This window comes from Ctenocephalides felis, unplaced genomic scaffold (genome assembly GCF_003426905.1).
Source record: "Ctenocephalides felis isolate EL2017-DRISC unplaced genomic scaffold, ASM342690v1 CF-g0.4_SCAFFOLD_01170, whole genome shotgun sequence".
In the NCBI taxonomy this organism is placed as follows: Eukaryota; Metazoa; Arthropoda; class Insecta; order Siphonaptera; family Pulicidae; genus Ctenocephalides; species Ctenocephalides felis.
In genome coordinates, this window is record NW_020537324.1 from 34,681,710 (window position 1) to 34,695,575 (window position 13,866).

The window sequence follows — 13,866 nt, forward strand, 5'->3', positions numbered from 1 at the left end:
ATGTGCAAAAAATGGTAGTTTTTGAGAGAACTAGGCGTCCGATTTAAATGATTCAAAGAACTTTCTGCTTGACTTAACAAAATAATTAATCTTGGAAAAAAACTCAACTTTTTTTTTCAAAAAAAATCTTTTTTGTATATTGAAAATAATTCAGATTTTATTTTTAATTCTGACTAAAGTTCTAATATACTTCGAACAAATAATTTCAACTTTGTAATTTAGTTTATATAATTCTTATAAATATTAGACAATGTTACAATATTAATAATAATCTATTTCTAAACATTCAGCATTCCTCGAACATTTTGTTTCGGTGCGGAAAGTTCCAGCAATTTGCCTTAAGGCCCGATGCCATACACCCAACTAGTTTTTTTGCTATAGTTCCGAAACGAATAAAATCACAACAGACCCGTGAAATAGGCCACGTAAAAAACGCGCTAAGTTCATTACGTCGTAGGTGGCGTTTAAATATACTTTTCAAAGTAATATATCTATGAAACGATGGTTCTGAGGAAAAAAAAGTAATGATACAATTTTTGTAGTAGACAATTTGATTTAGGCATTTTTAAGATAAAACTGACCATTTAGCTGAAAATCGTGAAATATTTATTTTTTTGACGTTAATAATATAAACATTTATTTTTTTGACTTTTGACCTTGTTTGCCATGTTTTGACCTTTGCCAATTTTTTAGCTCGCACCGGAACGATGAGCGGTTTTGAGATTTCCTTTATAATTGTATTTTAAGCAATTTTACCAAGTTACAGCTCATTATGAATTATTGCTACCTTGAATGCGAAAATTGACCGGACTATGTATAATGTATATAATATTTATAATGATTTATATTAATTACAATGTACATACACGTGCATGTATGTCCTAAATTTGGAGCTTAATATTCCAAATTTTAATTAATTTCTAAAATTTCACCAATTTTCGTAAGAATTAAATTTATGGTAATATTTTTAAAACAACTAGAGAAGTTTGTAGGCTGATCAGTTCCATTTTTGCTAATTTTAAACCAGTTTCTTCAAGCTTATTCCGATAGTTGTTGAATTTTGATCAATTTTTAAAATTAATCGACTTGTAAGGTCATAATATTTTATCATGTTTTTGAGGACCATATTATATCTTTTTTTTATTATACATAGCAAACTATACACACAGTACATTTAGCTACTTTACAGGTAAAGTTGATTTGACATCGTGAGAAGGATCGCTATCTTGCGATAGCATTTTCTCAGATATTATTTGTTTTGATATAGTAAATTATTGCAGGTGGTTTTTCGAGTCCATATCATATCTATGAACAAACATTTTTCCAACAGTTAATTACAAAGAAAAAGCTCGGCTGATCTTTATCGGAGACTAATCAGCACGATTCCCAATCAATATCCTTCGAATAGTGTTTGAATTTTTAAAATCGATTTAGAATTGTGGACTAAATCGAATTCGAATAATTTTTCACTTTTCTGCTATTTAAAAAAGAAACGGCTTTGCTGATGATCATGCAAAACTGAAAAACGCTAATACATATCGAGTTACATCGAATGGCTTTTAAATTTTTGAATCGGTCCCGGCATTTTCTGGGAAATTGTCAAAAATGGTGGACTTATATTGCGGTGAGACAGGTAGTCAGGTTGTCAGATGATTAGGTAGATTGGTGAACAGGTAAGCATATAGACAGGTAATCTGGAAACAGACAGAAATTCGGAAATATAAACTGGTAGAATGATATACTGGCTTAATCAGACTGGTTAACCATCATACAGTTAAAAGGTAGGTAAGAGAGGTTTACCAGGTGAACATATAGAAAAATGGACAGACGGGTTGACAGGTAAAAAGCCAGACAGGTAAATATGAAGGTATACAGGTGAACAGAGAGAAAGATAGACAAGTGAATAGATATACAGACTGGTAGATTAGTGGAATTGTAGACACGTTGACAAGTAGACTAATAGACAGATAGAAATGTAGCTAAGTGAGCGCGTATACAAAGACAAACAAGTAGGTATATAGAAAGATAGAAAAATAGATATGCAAATAGGCAAATAGGCTGGCTGAATGATATACAGGTGGAAGAGTAGAAAGATAAACAGGTGGAAAGTTTGCCGGATAAACGGGCAGAAAGTTAGACAGATTGACATATTCATTACGTACAAATCTATTTAATATTGATTGAATTTATTATATAATATATCGGGTTGTTCATGCAACTTGCTTTAACGCTAAATGCTACTTACAACAAGTTTATTTTTGATTCTTTACATTTTTTGAAGATACTTTTTTTGCATTTTATTATAAATTTGCAAATTTATTTTTTTGGCACTATTTACCATGCTATATAGGCATCTCTCAAAATTCTATTGTATTAATAATGTTGATATAGTACATCAAAACAAATTAGGTCATTCGAATTAGATTGCAAATTAGATAGAGATTTATTCAAAGGACGACTGATTAGTTTCCGACCTAACAATGATACAAGAAGCTATTTCTTATTTTTTTATATTTGTGCATTCTCCTTCTTATAACTCTACATACTTCTCCCAGTGATGCTTTCATCACTGTAATCCATCCAAATAGTATTTGGTAAATTTCTATGCGAAAATTATTCACAAAGTCCATTGTCTTTGTTTGACCAAAGTCTATGTTCTCCCAGGACTGTTTGTACACGAGGAAGTAAAAAGAAGTCCTTTGAAGCCAGATCTGATGAGTAAGGTGGATGGCCCAAAATGGCCAAAAATTTGGCGAGTAACCAAAATATTGAAACCTACGTAAAAAAATTAAACAAATGCGCCTCAATTACTTATTTAAATTTTTATAACTGTTATCGCCTGCACTACATATGATTTTAACATAACATGTTCTGGTTGATATCCTATTCCAGGCGTATAATGATGCTTATTGAATGTTCGTAAAACCTTAATTTCGTGGTTCCCAACCGGTTGGACGTGCCTCCTCAGGGATAATATTAATTTGTAATATTGCATATTAATTTGTAAACTGATAATTAAATTATAATATTAGTTGAGAATATATGAAATTAAACTGTGCTGTACGAAAAGGTTGGAAAGCACTGCCTTAATTAGTAATTATTTTAATACGAATTAATTTTTTTCGACTGAATACTGTTATATGTATACAAAATATTTCAAGCATTTTGGAATTTAGGGCATTCTTGTGTCTTTGTCAACTTCTCATATTACTTGCACAAATTCTAACATATAATAATTCATTTTAAAATATTGGTTTGTAAACTCTTGATGATTTTCAGTTTGATTGAAAAATTGAGTATGCTAAAATAATTTAGTTTTTTTTTATTATTATGATGATATTTAAGAAATAGTATTCAAATTGGCACGCGATATGTTTCGCATAATTTTCAAAAATAAATCCTTATTCATTAATAAAAATGCACTTATAAACATAAATTATATCATTAGCATAATTTAAACTTTAACTTTTAAACTTTATGTATTGAAGATTATAAAATCATATAGGTCATACTTCGATATTATTAATGCAAACATTTTCATTGCTGATTTTTGGACAATTACTGTAACTTATCCTGCGGGAAGTTAAAAAGCAGAGAATCTGCACATTCATTTATGATTAAATTTAGTCTACCTTTAATTTGATAATGCCTAATCAAATGAATGTAATCATTTTAAACAAATTCATTAATATTTCTTAAACTTTTTAAAAGATAAGTTTCATCTTTAGTAGTTAACCATCAAGTAAGGGGAAGTTCCCTAGTGGCGGGCATCTAAGGTTATTTATAAATAAATCAAAAAATATTTTACGAAATGTTTATTAAATTATGATTTATGTTAGATAACAAAGTTAGAAATCAAACTAAATTAACAAAACCGCAATATTTGCTAAAAAATAATTAATACTATCAATTAAACTTTGGTATCAAAGAATATGATTTTAAACAGTGGCACCAAGTACCGGATATTTCAAAATAACCTGCATTGATCACATATGTAGCCATCTCCGCACTCTGGAATGTCTGCACATGTGTCTTTGACGAATATTCTTAGATATTGCAAAAAAATACTGTTTATCTACCCTTTTGGCTGCGCCACACCGATGCTCTCAGCTGAAGCATTCATCATAAGATTCTCATTCGTTGACTAGAAAATACAAAGAATAGGGGTATGTAGTGACCGTTAGTAATCGTACAGAACAAAATTAAATAATTGGAATAAATTACGAAAATTCTCACAAGAAACATCAATATGTTTACTGTCCGGCACTAAGGGACGACTTAGTGTCCGGTGCTAAGGGACAGATATTTTCGTTCATTTGGTGGCACTTACTAAAATTGTTTAAAAGATCTAATAATATTCTATCATTATACGGATAACAATCAAGTACAACTTTTATCTTTGCACACCATTCAAATGTAAATGCATAAATATGCTAGAATTACTTCCATTGATATTTAGGTGACGCCGTGATTTTGCGCCTAAAACAGGAAAGGTTTGCTCTCGCCGTGGCCGTGCGCGTCACAGGCTAGACTTGGCGCGTGATCCTGTACCTGTGTGCCCCTCATGCCCCCTGCTTAAATAATACGTGTTAAATAGAGTGTCCGGTTTTTGGTGCCGTCCGGCGTTACGAGACTTTCTCTATTTGCACATATTTTTTTTTAAAAAAAGGGTTATTATAAATGATATGTCACTTTAAGAGAAGTCATTAAATCCGACTGTTTTATAAAGAATTTAATATGAAAACTAAAATTCATGGTATCGCGTCATAATTAGCACTCAGTTAATGTATCCGAGGTCACATTGAGCAAAATCTACTACATATCAAAATTTTATTTTCATAATTTTTAACATTTATTATACAATTATGATTATTTACATATACATATATTCTATAGTATTTCGTTAATATAACGTCATCTTTATTTCTCTGAACATGCAAGAACACATTGTCGCAGTTTACATTAGGAAATAACATTTGTCATATACAACATTGTTATCTACAATATATAATGACAGTATATTATACAGATTATGCCAATACTTATTTAAAAATAATCTAGTCAGGTTAATAATAGTCAGGTATATTGTTTTTATAAAATCATAAAAAAATGCTAGGGTAAAGTTTTACTCAATGAAAAAAGAAAGGCTTATATGTAAATGCATATAGTCTAATGTTAAAGTCAAGAAAAAGATTATTATTGGATAATAATTCAGACCATTAATTCGATAATGTACATACAGTTTCCAAATTACGGATTTTTCTTTTGCAAAGCCAGAAAAAAAATTAATAAAAAGAATTAAAAATAAACGCTTTACGTTTGTATTAGTTGTAGTGCACTCTTTCGTAATTAGTTATATTTACAATTTTTTGCATAATATTACTACTATAAAGTAGGGTGGGGCACAAAGATCCAATTTGACTTTAGGCATTACATCAAAACCAATTACACATATCAAACAAACAACCGTCTGACTATGATCAGTAAAATTTGCTGCAGGTTCATCATTGTAAAAATGTGTTTTTTCCGATATTTTTCAAAGATTTGCCACCCGTTTTTCTACCTTACAGGCGGGGTAAAATAGGACAGCTAGGGGGCAAACAGATCTCATGTCTCATTTCTAATTTTAAATTGATTTCACGAAACAGTTAGCTAAAATATTCCAACAATGCAAAATATAAATTCCATGAGCCCAGATTTTACAAATATGATACTGTATATAAACTGGATCTGGCATTTTGTCAGAAATATTAATCAGCAGAGTTGAATAGCTAATAAATTAATTTGTTTTTTATATTTTTATAGTTTACATCTTTGCCAGTGTTGGCTTATAAAGGCTTAGTTGGTCCTTTTTACCACACCCACTGAAAAGCTGTTATCGAGGTTATATAATATCATCTGTTGAATCTAACTTAGAAAGCAATTGAATAACGTAAACTTAAAAATTATATTAATGTCTCATAAACTAAACAACAATACTGTGAGTCAAAAAAACTGACAGCAACAAAAAACTAGTGGGGTATATAGCATCGTGCCTTAAGGCAAATTGCTGGAACTTCCCGTACCGTAACGAAATGTTCTAGAAATACTGAATGTTTTCAAATAGATTATTATAAATATTGTAACATTGTCTAATATTTATAAGAATTATATAAACAGAATTGCAAAGTTGAAATTATTTGTTTAAAGTATATTAGAACTTTAGTCAGAATTACAATTAAAATCTGATTTATTTTCGATATACAAAAAATTTTTTTTTTAAAAAAAAATCGAAAAAAAAATTATTTTGAAAGAATTTTTTTCCACAATCAATTATTTTGTTAAAACAAGCAAAAGTACTTTGAATCATTTAAATCGGACGTTTAGTTCTCTCAAAAACTGCCATTTTTTTAACATTTAGCTCTGTATCTTCGGAATGGCCTACCTTTGCCAAAAACTAATAAGCACTTCTTCAAATCATTAATAATTGAAAGTTTTCTAGATCATTCAAATCTGATGCTCCGTTCTCTCAAAAACTCGATTTCTATTCTCTGCACTCTTTGCTCTTTATCGGTTGATCCGTGTGCTCGAAAACGTGACTATTTAAAATACAAAACTAAATTTTTCTGATATTAAATATAATTAAATTTATAAAAAAATTATAATTAATTGTTAGATACAAATAGAACCATTTTTAAACATTAATATTCTTTTTTGTTGTAAATTATTAACTTCCCGTAGGGTAAGTTATTGTAATGGGCCGAAAATCGGAATTGAAAATTTTTACATTTCTCGACGTTTTGAAGGTTTCTGAACGTTTTGGCATACCTCAGAAAAAATGGATGTGTGTGTGTGTGTGTGTGTGTGTATGTATGTATGGATACAAATTTTCGTCCACGTTTTCGGGCGTACGGATCAACCGATTTGAATGGTTCAAAAAACATTCGATTCCTATTGATAGGGAAAAGAGCTGATTAGTTTTTGGCAAAGGCAGGTCCAGCCGTTTCGGAGATACGGAGCAAAGAATGCAGAAAATAGAAATCGAATTTTTGAGAGAACGGAGTATCCGATTGGAATGATCTAAAAAACATTCAATTAGTAATGATTGGGAGAAGTGTTTATTAGTTTTTGGCAAAGGTAGGCCCAGCCATTTTGAAGATACGGAGCTAAAGATGTAAAAAATGGCAATTTTTGAGAGAACTAAGCGTCCGATTTAAATGATTCAAAGAACTTTCTGCTTGTCTTAACAAAATAATTGATTTTTGAAAAAAAATTTTGTTCCAATTTTTTTTTTTTTTTTTTTTTTTTTGTAGTTTTTTGTATATCGAAATATTTCAGATTTTATTTTTAATTCTGACTATAGTTCTGATATACTTTACAAATAATTTCAACTCTGCAATTCAGTTTATATAATTCTTATAAATATTAGACAATGTTACAATATTTATAATAATCTATTTGAAAACATTCAATATTCCTCGAACATTTATTTCGTTACGGTACGGGAAGTTTCAGCAATTTGCCTTAAGGCACGGTGCCATAATTGCCTCAAGACAGAATTCCACTTACAGCTAGTTTAACTAAGTAGTTATATTACAATCAACTATTTAAATTATCAGTTAGAAATTCAATTTTATTTTATTGTTGATCAGACATTGAAAATTATATTATGCCTTGAATTGCAATATATTTTATACCTTTGTGTTACTACTTCTCTTAAAACCATAGAAGTCTATTAACATGTTCAAAAAAAATTTGCAGAATATCGGTGATGTGCGAGTGCATTTTCCTTTGGTAATATTAATTCTATTTTATTTATAATACAATAACAATAACAATATAAAATAATATAAGTGAATAATAACATCTAACCAATATTATCATCTAATTATCATTATCAATTTGTGTATCAGTTACTAAATCCAGTAGTTCTGTGTTCAAAACCCGCGTAACTCCAATAAGGTGGCACACCAGCAAAAAGGCCGCTGTGGCTCGATGAAGATTGTTGGGCGCTCGTTCCCGTGTTTGCCATCACTTTTCCTTGTGCATTTGGTTGATACATATCACTTTGAGCAGAAGAATGTGATTTCAAAGTATGTTGTGCATGGTGACTCAATCCTGCGAGATGACCCTCGTGCATGGGTAAGGAAAATCCTGCTCCCATACCAGGGCCGCCGTTTTGAATTGGACCTCCGCCCCCAGAGGTCGATTGCGCTTGACAGGCCATCATCAGGCCGTGGAAGTCAAATTGTAAGCGTAACGCTTGCCGTGTACTTTCGTCATGATGTTTTTATCATAGTAGTACCTGAGAATCAACAAAATAGTCTGAATTAGTGCTTTTTAAAACTTTGATAAGATAAATTAAAAATATTTTGCTTAGGACAAAGGACGTAATTATAAAAAGTTTATAAAAGTTTAGTGCATTAGTTTTTTTGCTTTAAATCCCATCGATTTTTGAGATGCAATCAGATTTACTGATGATCATATTTGGAAATAAGTTCGAAAATCGCAGACTAAAATGAAATTTCACGTGACACAAAAAAAAACTAAACTATCAAATCCTTAGCAAGGGATCTTTATTGGCTTATGGGATATACTTCAAAATTAGCACTCAAAATCAAAAACTTGACTTATAAAACAATAATAATTTATATGTGATCATATGGAATAGAGCTTTGGGGCTGCTCTACCAAATGTAATATAGCATTGGTATAGTGGATCCCATCAACTACTTAGAATGAAGACAGATGCACCCTGGTTTGTGAGCAATAAAACTCTACATTATGATCATCTCTACTATATATAAAGTAGTTTCATAACAAATAAGATCAAAAATTAGAAAATCACCCTAATTTACACGTTGCTCCCACTGCTCCATGCACCAGAATCGAGAAGACTAAAAAAATTATCGTCATGAATACATTTATACTAATGTATAAAAATAAGTATATAAATATGGAAGGAGTATGCAACAACCCAGTATCATGTAAAGAGTTTGTCAGAATTAGAGTAGTAATTAGAAGTAGTAATAGTATTAGTAGTAAGAAGTAGATGGATTCAAAAGAAAGAAGAATTCGTAAAATAATAGAATGTAAAATATTAAAGAGGATGTTGAAATAAAAATAATGTATATGGCTAAATGCTTGTACAAAGGACAAGAATATAACTAATGTTCTGATTGTTATTAAAAAAATAAGTAAAAATAAAATTAAACAAAAAAAACTGATTAACATAGCATTTTTAAATTTTAGAACTGATTTACAACTAAATTATTTTATGAATTCAAACAGATGAATACAGACAGGCAACATTTATTCCAAATGGTCAGATACGTCTGTAGAGGATTAATTAATTGCATGCGATGATCGATATACACTAATATTGATATAACTATATGGGCTCAATCTAAAAAATTCTCAATTTTTATATCCAGCCAATATTGGGTTTAAATTTAACCAATGTAAATTCTATATTGCTCATAGATTCCATTCAAATTAATTTCTATATAGGGTTATTCATATAAATTAGCGCGTATTGAAATTTAAAATAATGGTTTGAATTGTTTCAACAACGCTTTTACACATAATTTTGGACAAAAATATTTTGATAAGGTAATTTTTATGTATAGTGTTTATTAGTTTTATTTGCAGATTTTGCAACTTATTAATTTCAAATTAAGCTAATCTTGTTGAGATCTTGCAATAAAAAATGAAAAATCTATTCGCAGTTTTGGTTCAAGCATTAAATTTACATATAAGTGACGGAAAAATAGGAGTCAAGTAATATTTAGATTATTGGAAGCATTTAAAGACTTCTATTTTTTCATATCACCTACTATTGTGCAAATAGTGTACTTCAATATATTATATTCTTAAGTATGTAATGATTATTATTGTATGTTGATACAATGACTATTATTTATAAGTATAACAATTTTAGAGCTTTCTGTAATAATTAAGTCTCAATTGAGACTAAGAATGGTCTTATATATTTTGTCAAACAAAAAGCTACTGAGAATTTTATATTATTTAATGGCTGAGCGTGCAGTACCATGCTAGTAAAATAAACTGATGTATTGAGATTTAGATCTCAGTAATTTTATATTTTTTGTTTCCACACAAAATATGTATGTATGAAATTACCTTAGTGCTCTGCTTAATTTATCATAATTCATGTTCGGTTTGCTTTTGCGTTCGCCCCATCGTCTGGCAACTTCATCAGGATCATTCAGTTTGAATTCGCCATCAGCACCCTCCCATGCGATACAAGCGGCATTGAGGAGTCGGCCAACAGCTCAAGAAGGAACTGCCACAATTGCACTTGTCCTCCAGCACCGGCAGCCGCAAGGCCACGAGACGCAGCATTTAGCCATTGGAAAGGATCTAACAAAAAATAAATATTGTTACTAAGATTATAGAAAATAATTTAACTTAATGGAGATCAGCTTTCAAATAAAATGTCAAGATGTCGGCAATCAAACGGCAACAAAGATATCAAAATAATTTATAGAAAGAAATTTTGAATTCTCCGTATTGATTGATCCATAAAGACATCGATATCAGTACAGAAAACGATGAAAAACGAACTGATTCGCACATTTTCAACGACAAAAGCAGTCACAATCAACCTTAAAACTTGCCTTAAAAACACTACCAGGGTCAGATTAAAAAGAAAGTTAATCTACATTCATATCTGACAATCTCAAAATCACTATCCATAGTCAAATGATTTTGTGTTTTTAAAGCCTATTTTAAATCCTAAAATTTTACAAGTTGTCTATTTAGAATAGTTGTTACAATTATAGGATCCACTTACCTATGTATAATAATAAGAAAATAAAACCGAGTAATAACTGGTCGAATCGAGTTGTTGTTTCCTGGATTTGATTCAAATTTAAAGGGCATGTGGCAGAATCGTTCATTGAATGTCGTGATAGTGGTATTCTATATTTTTCAAATACTGATATGCAAAAACTATTGTTAACAGTTTTTTATTGCACAATTCAAAACATTACTCAAAGCTAAAAATTTTAATTGCATCAATGTCTGTATGCTTATATTGAGTCTTTTGCTCTATAGTTTTGTATGTACATTACTAATATTTATTTTGATTGATGATCTGTTTTGTCTTTGGTTGTAAAATTAAATATGAGTTATTTTTTAGTGTTTTTAGTTTAGTGCATGAACTTTTTCACAATCTTAAATTTAAGAAAACGTCGAAATATTAAGAATCTGCTAAAAGAAAATGCTGGTACGATTACATATATCATGTACGTATACGTACATGATATATGTAATCGACCAGCATTCTTACAGTAGATATTATTTAATAATTTAAATGAATGGCAACATTTTTTACAAAACTAGAGAAGTTGTTATACTGTTCATTTACTTTTTTTGCTAATTTCAAAGCCATTTCTAATTGACTTGATTGACTTATAATATCACAAAAGCGACTTTGACTTTTTTTTTAAACTTTGTTGAATTTTACAAATTAAACTACTTGTCGTAGGGCCGTAATATTACAATATGTTCTATAAAACCATGATATATATCTTCAAAAAAAATATTCAAAAAAATCGCCGAATTTTTTTTTCAACAGTTAATTACAAGAACTTGTGCCAGCGAAACTTTACGAAAGAACTAATCAAGTGGAATCTCAACTAATATATTTTGAACAGTTTTTGAATTTTTAAAATTGTGAGCTAAAACGTGAGCATTTTTTTTACTTTTCTGCTATTAGAAGAAAAAACGGCTCGGCCGATCGTCGCCTAAAACTGATTCAAACTAAGGTAAAAATTATGTTCATATACACACACATACTTTTTCCAAATTTGGTCTCATTCGATTCAGAATTGCTTGAAACATAAAACTAGCAAATCGGATTTTCTGATAAAAAAAATAGTTTTCCTTCGGGAAGTTTATAATGATATATTTTTATTAATTTATATAAAACAAGATGACAATTTTTTAATATAATATACTAATATTTAGCGTTTACCTAAAAATAATAATTATTGTTTTTTAATTACTCTTCACGCCAAAATGCATATACATTTACAATATGAGCGATGTTAAATGTAGAACTGCTTCAAATAAAATGATTAGTCTCAATTCTCAAACTAAATTTGAAATTGAAGTCTTTTAAACGGTATAACATAACCATAACCATAACCATAACATAACACTGGTACTTCATGTTGGATTCAATTAATTTTTAACTTCCCGTAAAGTTATAGTAATCCGTCCAAAAATCGAATCAAAAATTTTTACATTCTCGACGTTTTGAAGGTTTTTAACAGTTTGGCATACTTCAGAAAAAATGGATGTGTGTTTGTGTGTGTGTGTGTGTGTGTTTGTGTGTGTGTGTTTTGTATGTCCGCTTTTTTTTGTCAACGTTTTCGGGCGCACGGATCAACCATTTGAATGGTTTAAAAAACATTCGATTCCTATTGATAGGGAGATGTGCTGTTAGTTTTGGCAAAGGCAGGTCCAGCCGTTACGGAGATATGGAGCAAAAGAGTGCAAAAAATAGAAAGCGAATTTTGAGAGAACGGATCAACCGATTTGAATGGTTTAAAAAACATTCGATTCCTATTGATAGGGAGATGTGCTGATTAGTTTTTGGCAAAGGTAGCCCAGAGGTTTCGGAGTTACAGAGCTAAATTTAAAAAAAAATGGCTGTTTTTGAGAGAACTAGCGTCCGATTTAAATGATTCAAAGAACTTTCTGCTTTTTTCAACAAAACAATTGATTTTGGAAAAAAAATTTTTTGATTCTAATTTTTTTTTCAAAAAAATTTTTTTGTAATTTTGGACTAAAAATTCAAAAATCACCCAAGCTAAGCACAGTCTAAGCGCCACTCTGGTACCAAATGTTTACCCAAGTGCGTTTAGACTGTTTTGTACTGGAGCACTTTTCCAATTTTGTGAAAATTATTGAAAAATGTGAAATGCCGCCAAGCTGAGCACAGTATAAGTGAAAATATCGCACAGAATTATTTGCAAATGCGTTTTAGACTGTGACTATGCTGGAGCACTTTTTCAATTTTGTGGAAATTTGGCAACTATTTTTTTTTTTTTGAAATTTGATTCGAAATGAAATGACGATTGTTAATGTTCTGGAGGTGATAAATTGATTTATTTATAATTAACTTTCCCGTAGGGTAAGTTATAGTAATAGCACAAAAATCGAAAATGAAAATTTTTATATAACTTTACGTTTCAAAGGTTTCTGAATATATTGGCATACCTTAGAGAAAATTGATGTATGTGTGTGTAATGTGTGTGTGTGCGTGCATTTGTGTGTGTTCAGATACAAATTTTCGTCGACGATTTCGGGAATCGGGATGAAGCAATTTGAATAATTCAAAAACATTTTACTTGCATTATCAAGATGAAGATTTGATGAAATTTTTATGAAATTAGTCTAGCGTTTCAGAGATCTAGTAAAAAAAGTAAAAAAAAAACAATTTGGCGGGTCAACATAATCATTAGACTTAGACATATGCACATCAAATTATCAGATATTTTATAGATTTTTAAACAATGAGTATACATTTTGTTAACATTCCTATGGGTTCCGTACCAATGCTTATGCTTTAGACAGCGACGCGGCGCTTACGCGCTTCGATATTTAGTCTCTATGCATTAAAGCAGTACGATTGCTTTGAAAAAAGTCAGAATTTCCAAAATATTTCAAAATAAATTTTTCAACAAAAAGTAAGTGTTTTGTCAAAAATTTATATATTTCCTCAAAAATCTATTTTTTTTTAGAGTAAATTTTTTTAAAAAAGTTAATCTTTTCAAAAAAAAATAATTTTTGGTACGGGAAGTTCCAGCAATTTGCCTTAAGGCACGATGCCATGCGCCCCACTAGTTATTATTTA

At 30.0% G+C, this 13,866-nt stretch overlaps 1 protein-coding gene across 1 annotated transcript; it reads right to left on the reverse strand.

Moving 5' to 3' along the window:
• Positions 1-7,888: 7,888 nt before the first annotated feature.
• Positions 7,889-10,697, reverse strand: LOC113367123 (DNA-binding protein D-ETS-6-like). Its single transcript, XM_026608752.1, is given in 5 exon segments — positions 7,889-8,229; positions 8,232-8,284; positions 10,122-10,260; positions 10,263-10,361; positions 10,664-10,697. Coding segments are annotated over 5 exon segments (666 nt in total).
• Between the last annotated feature and the right edge of the window lie 3,169 nt (positions 10,698-13,866).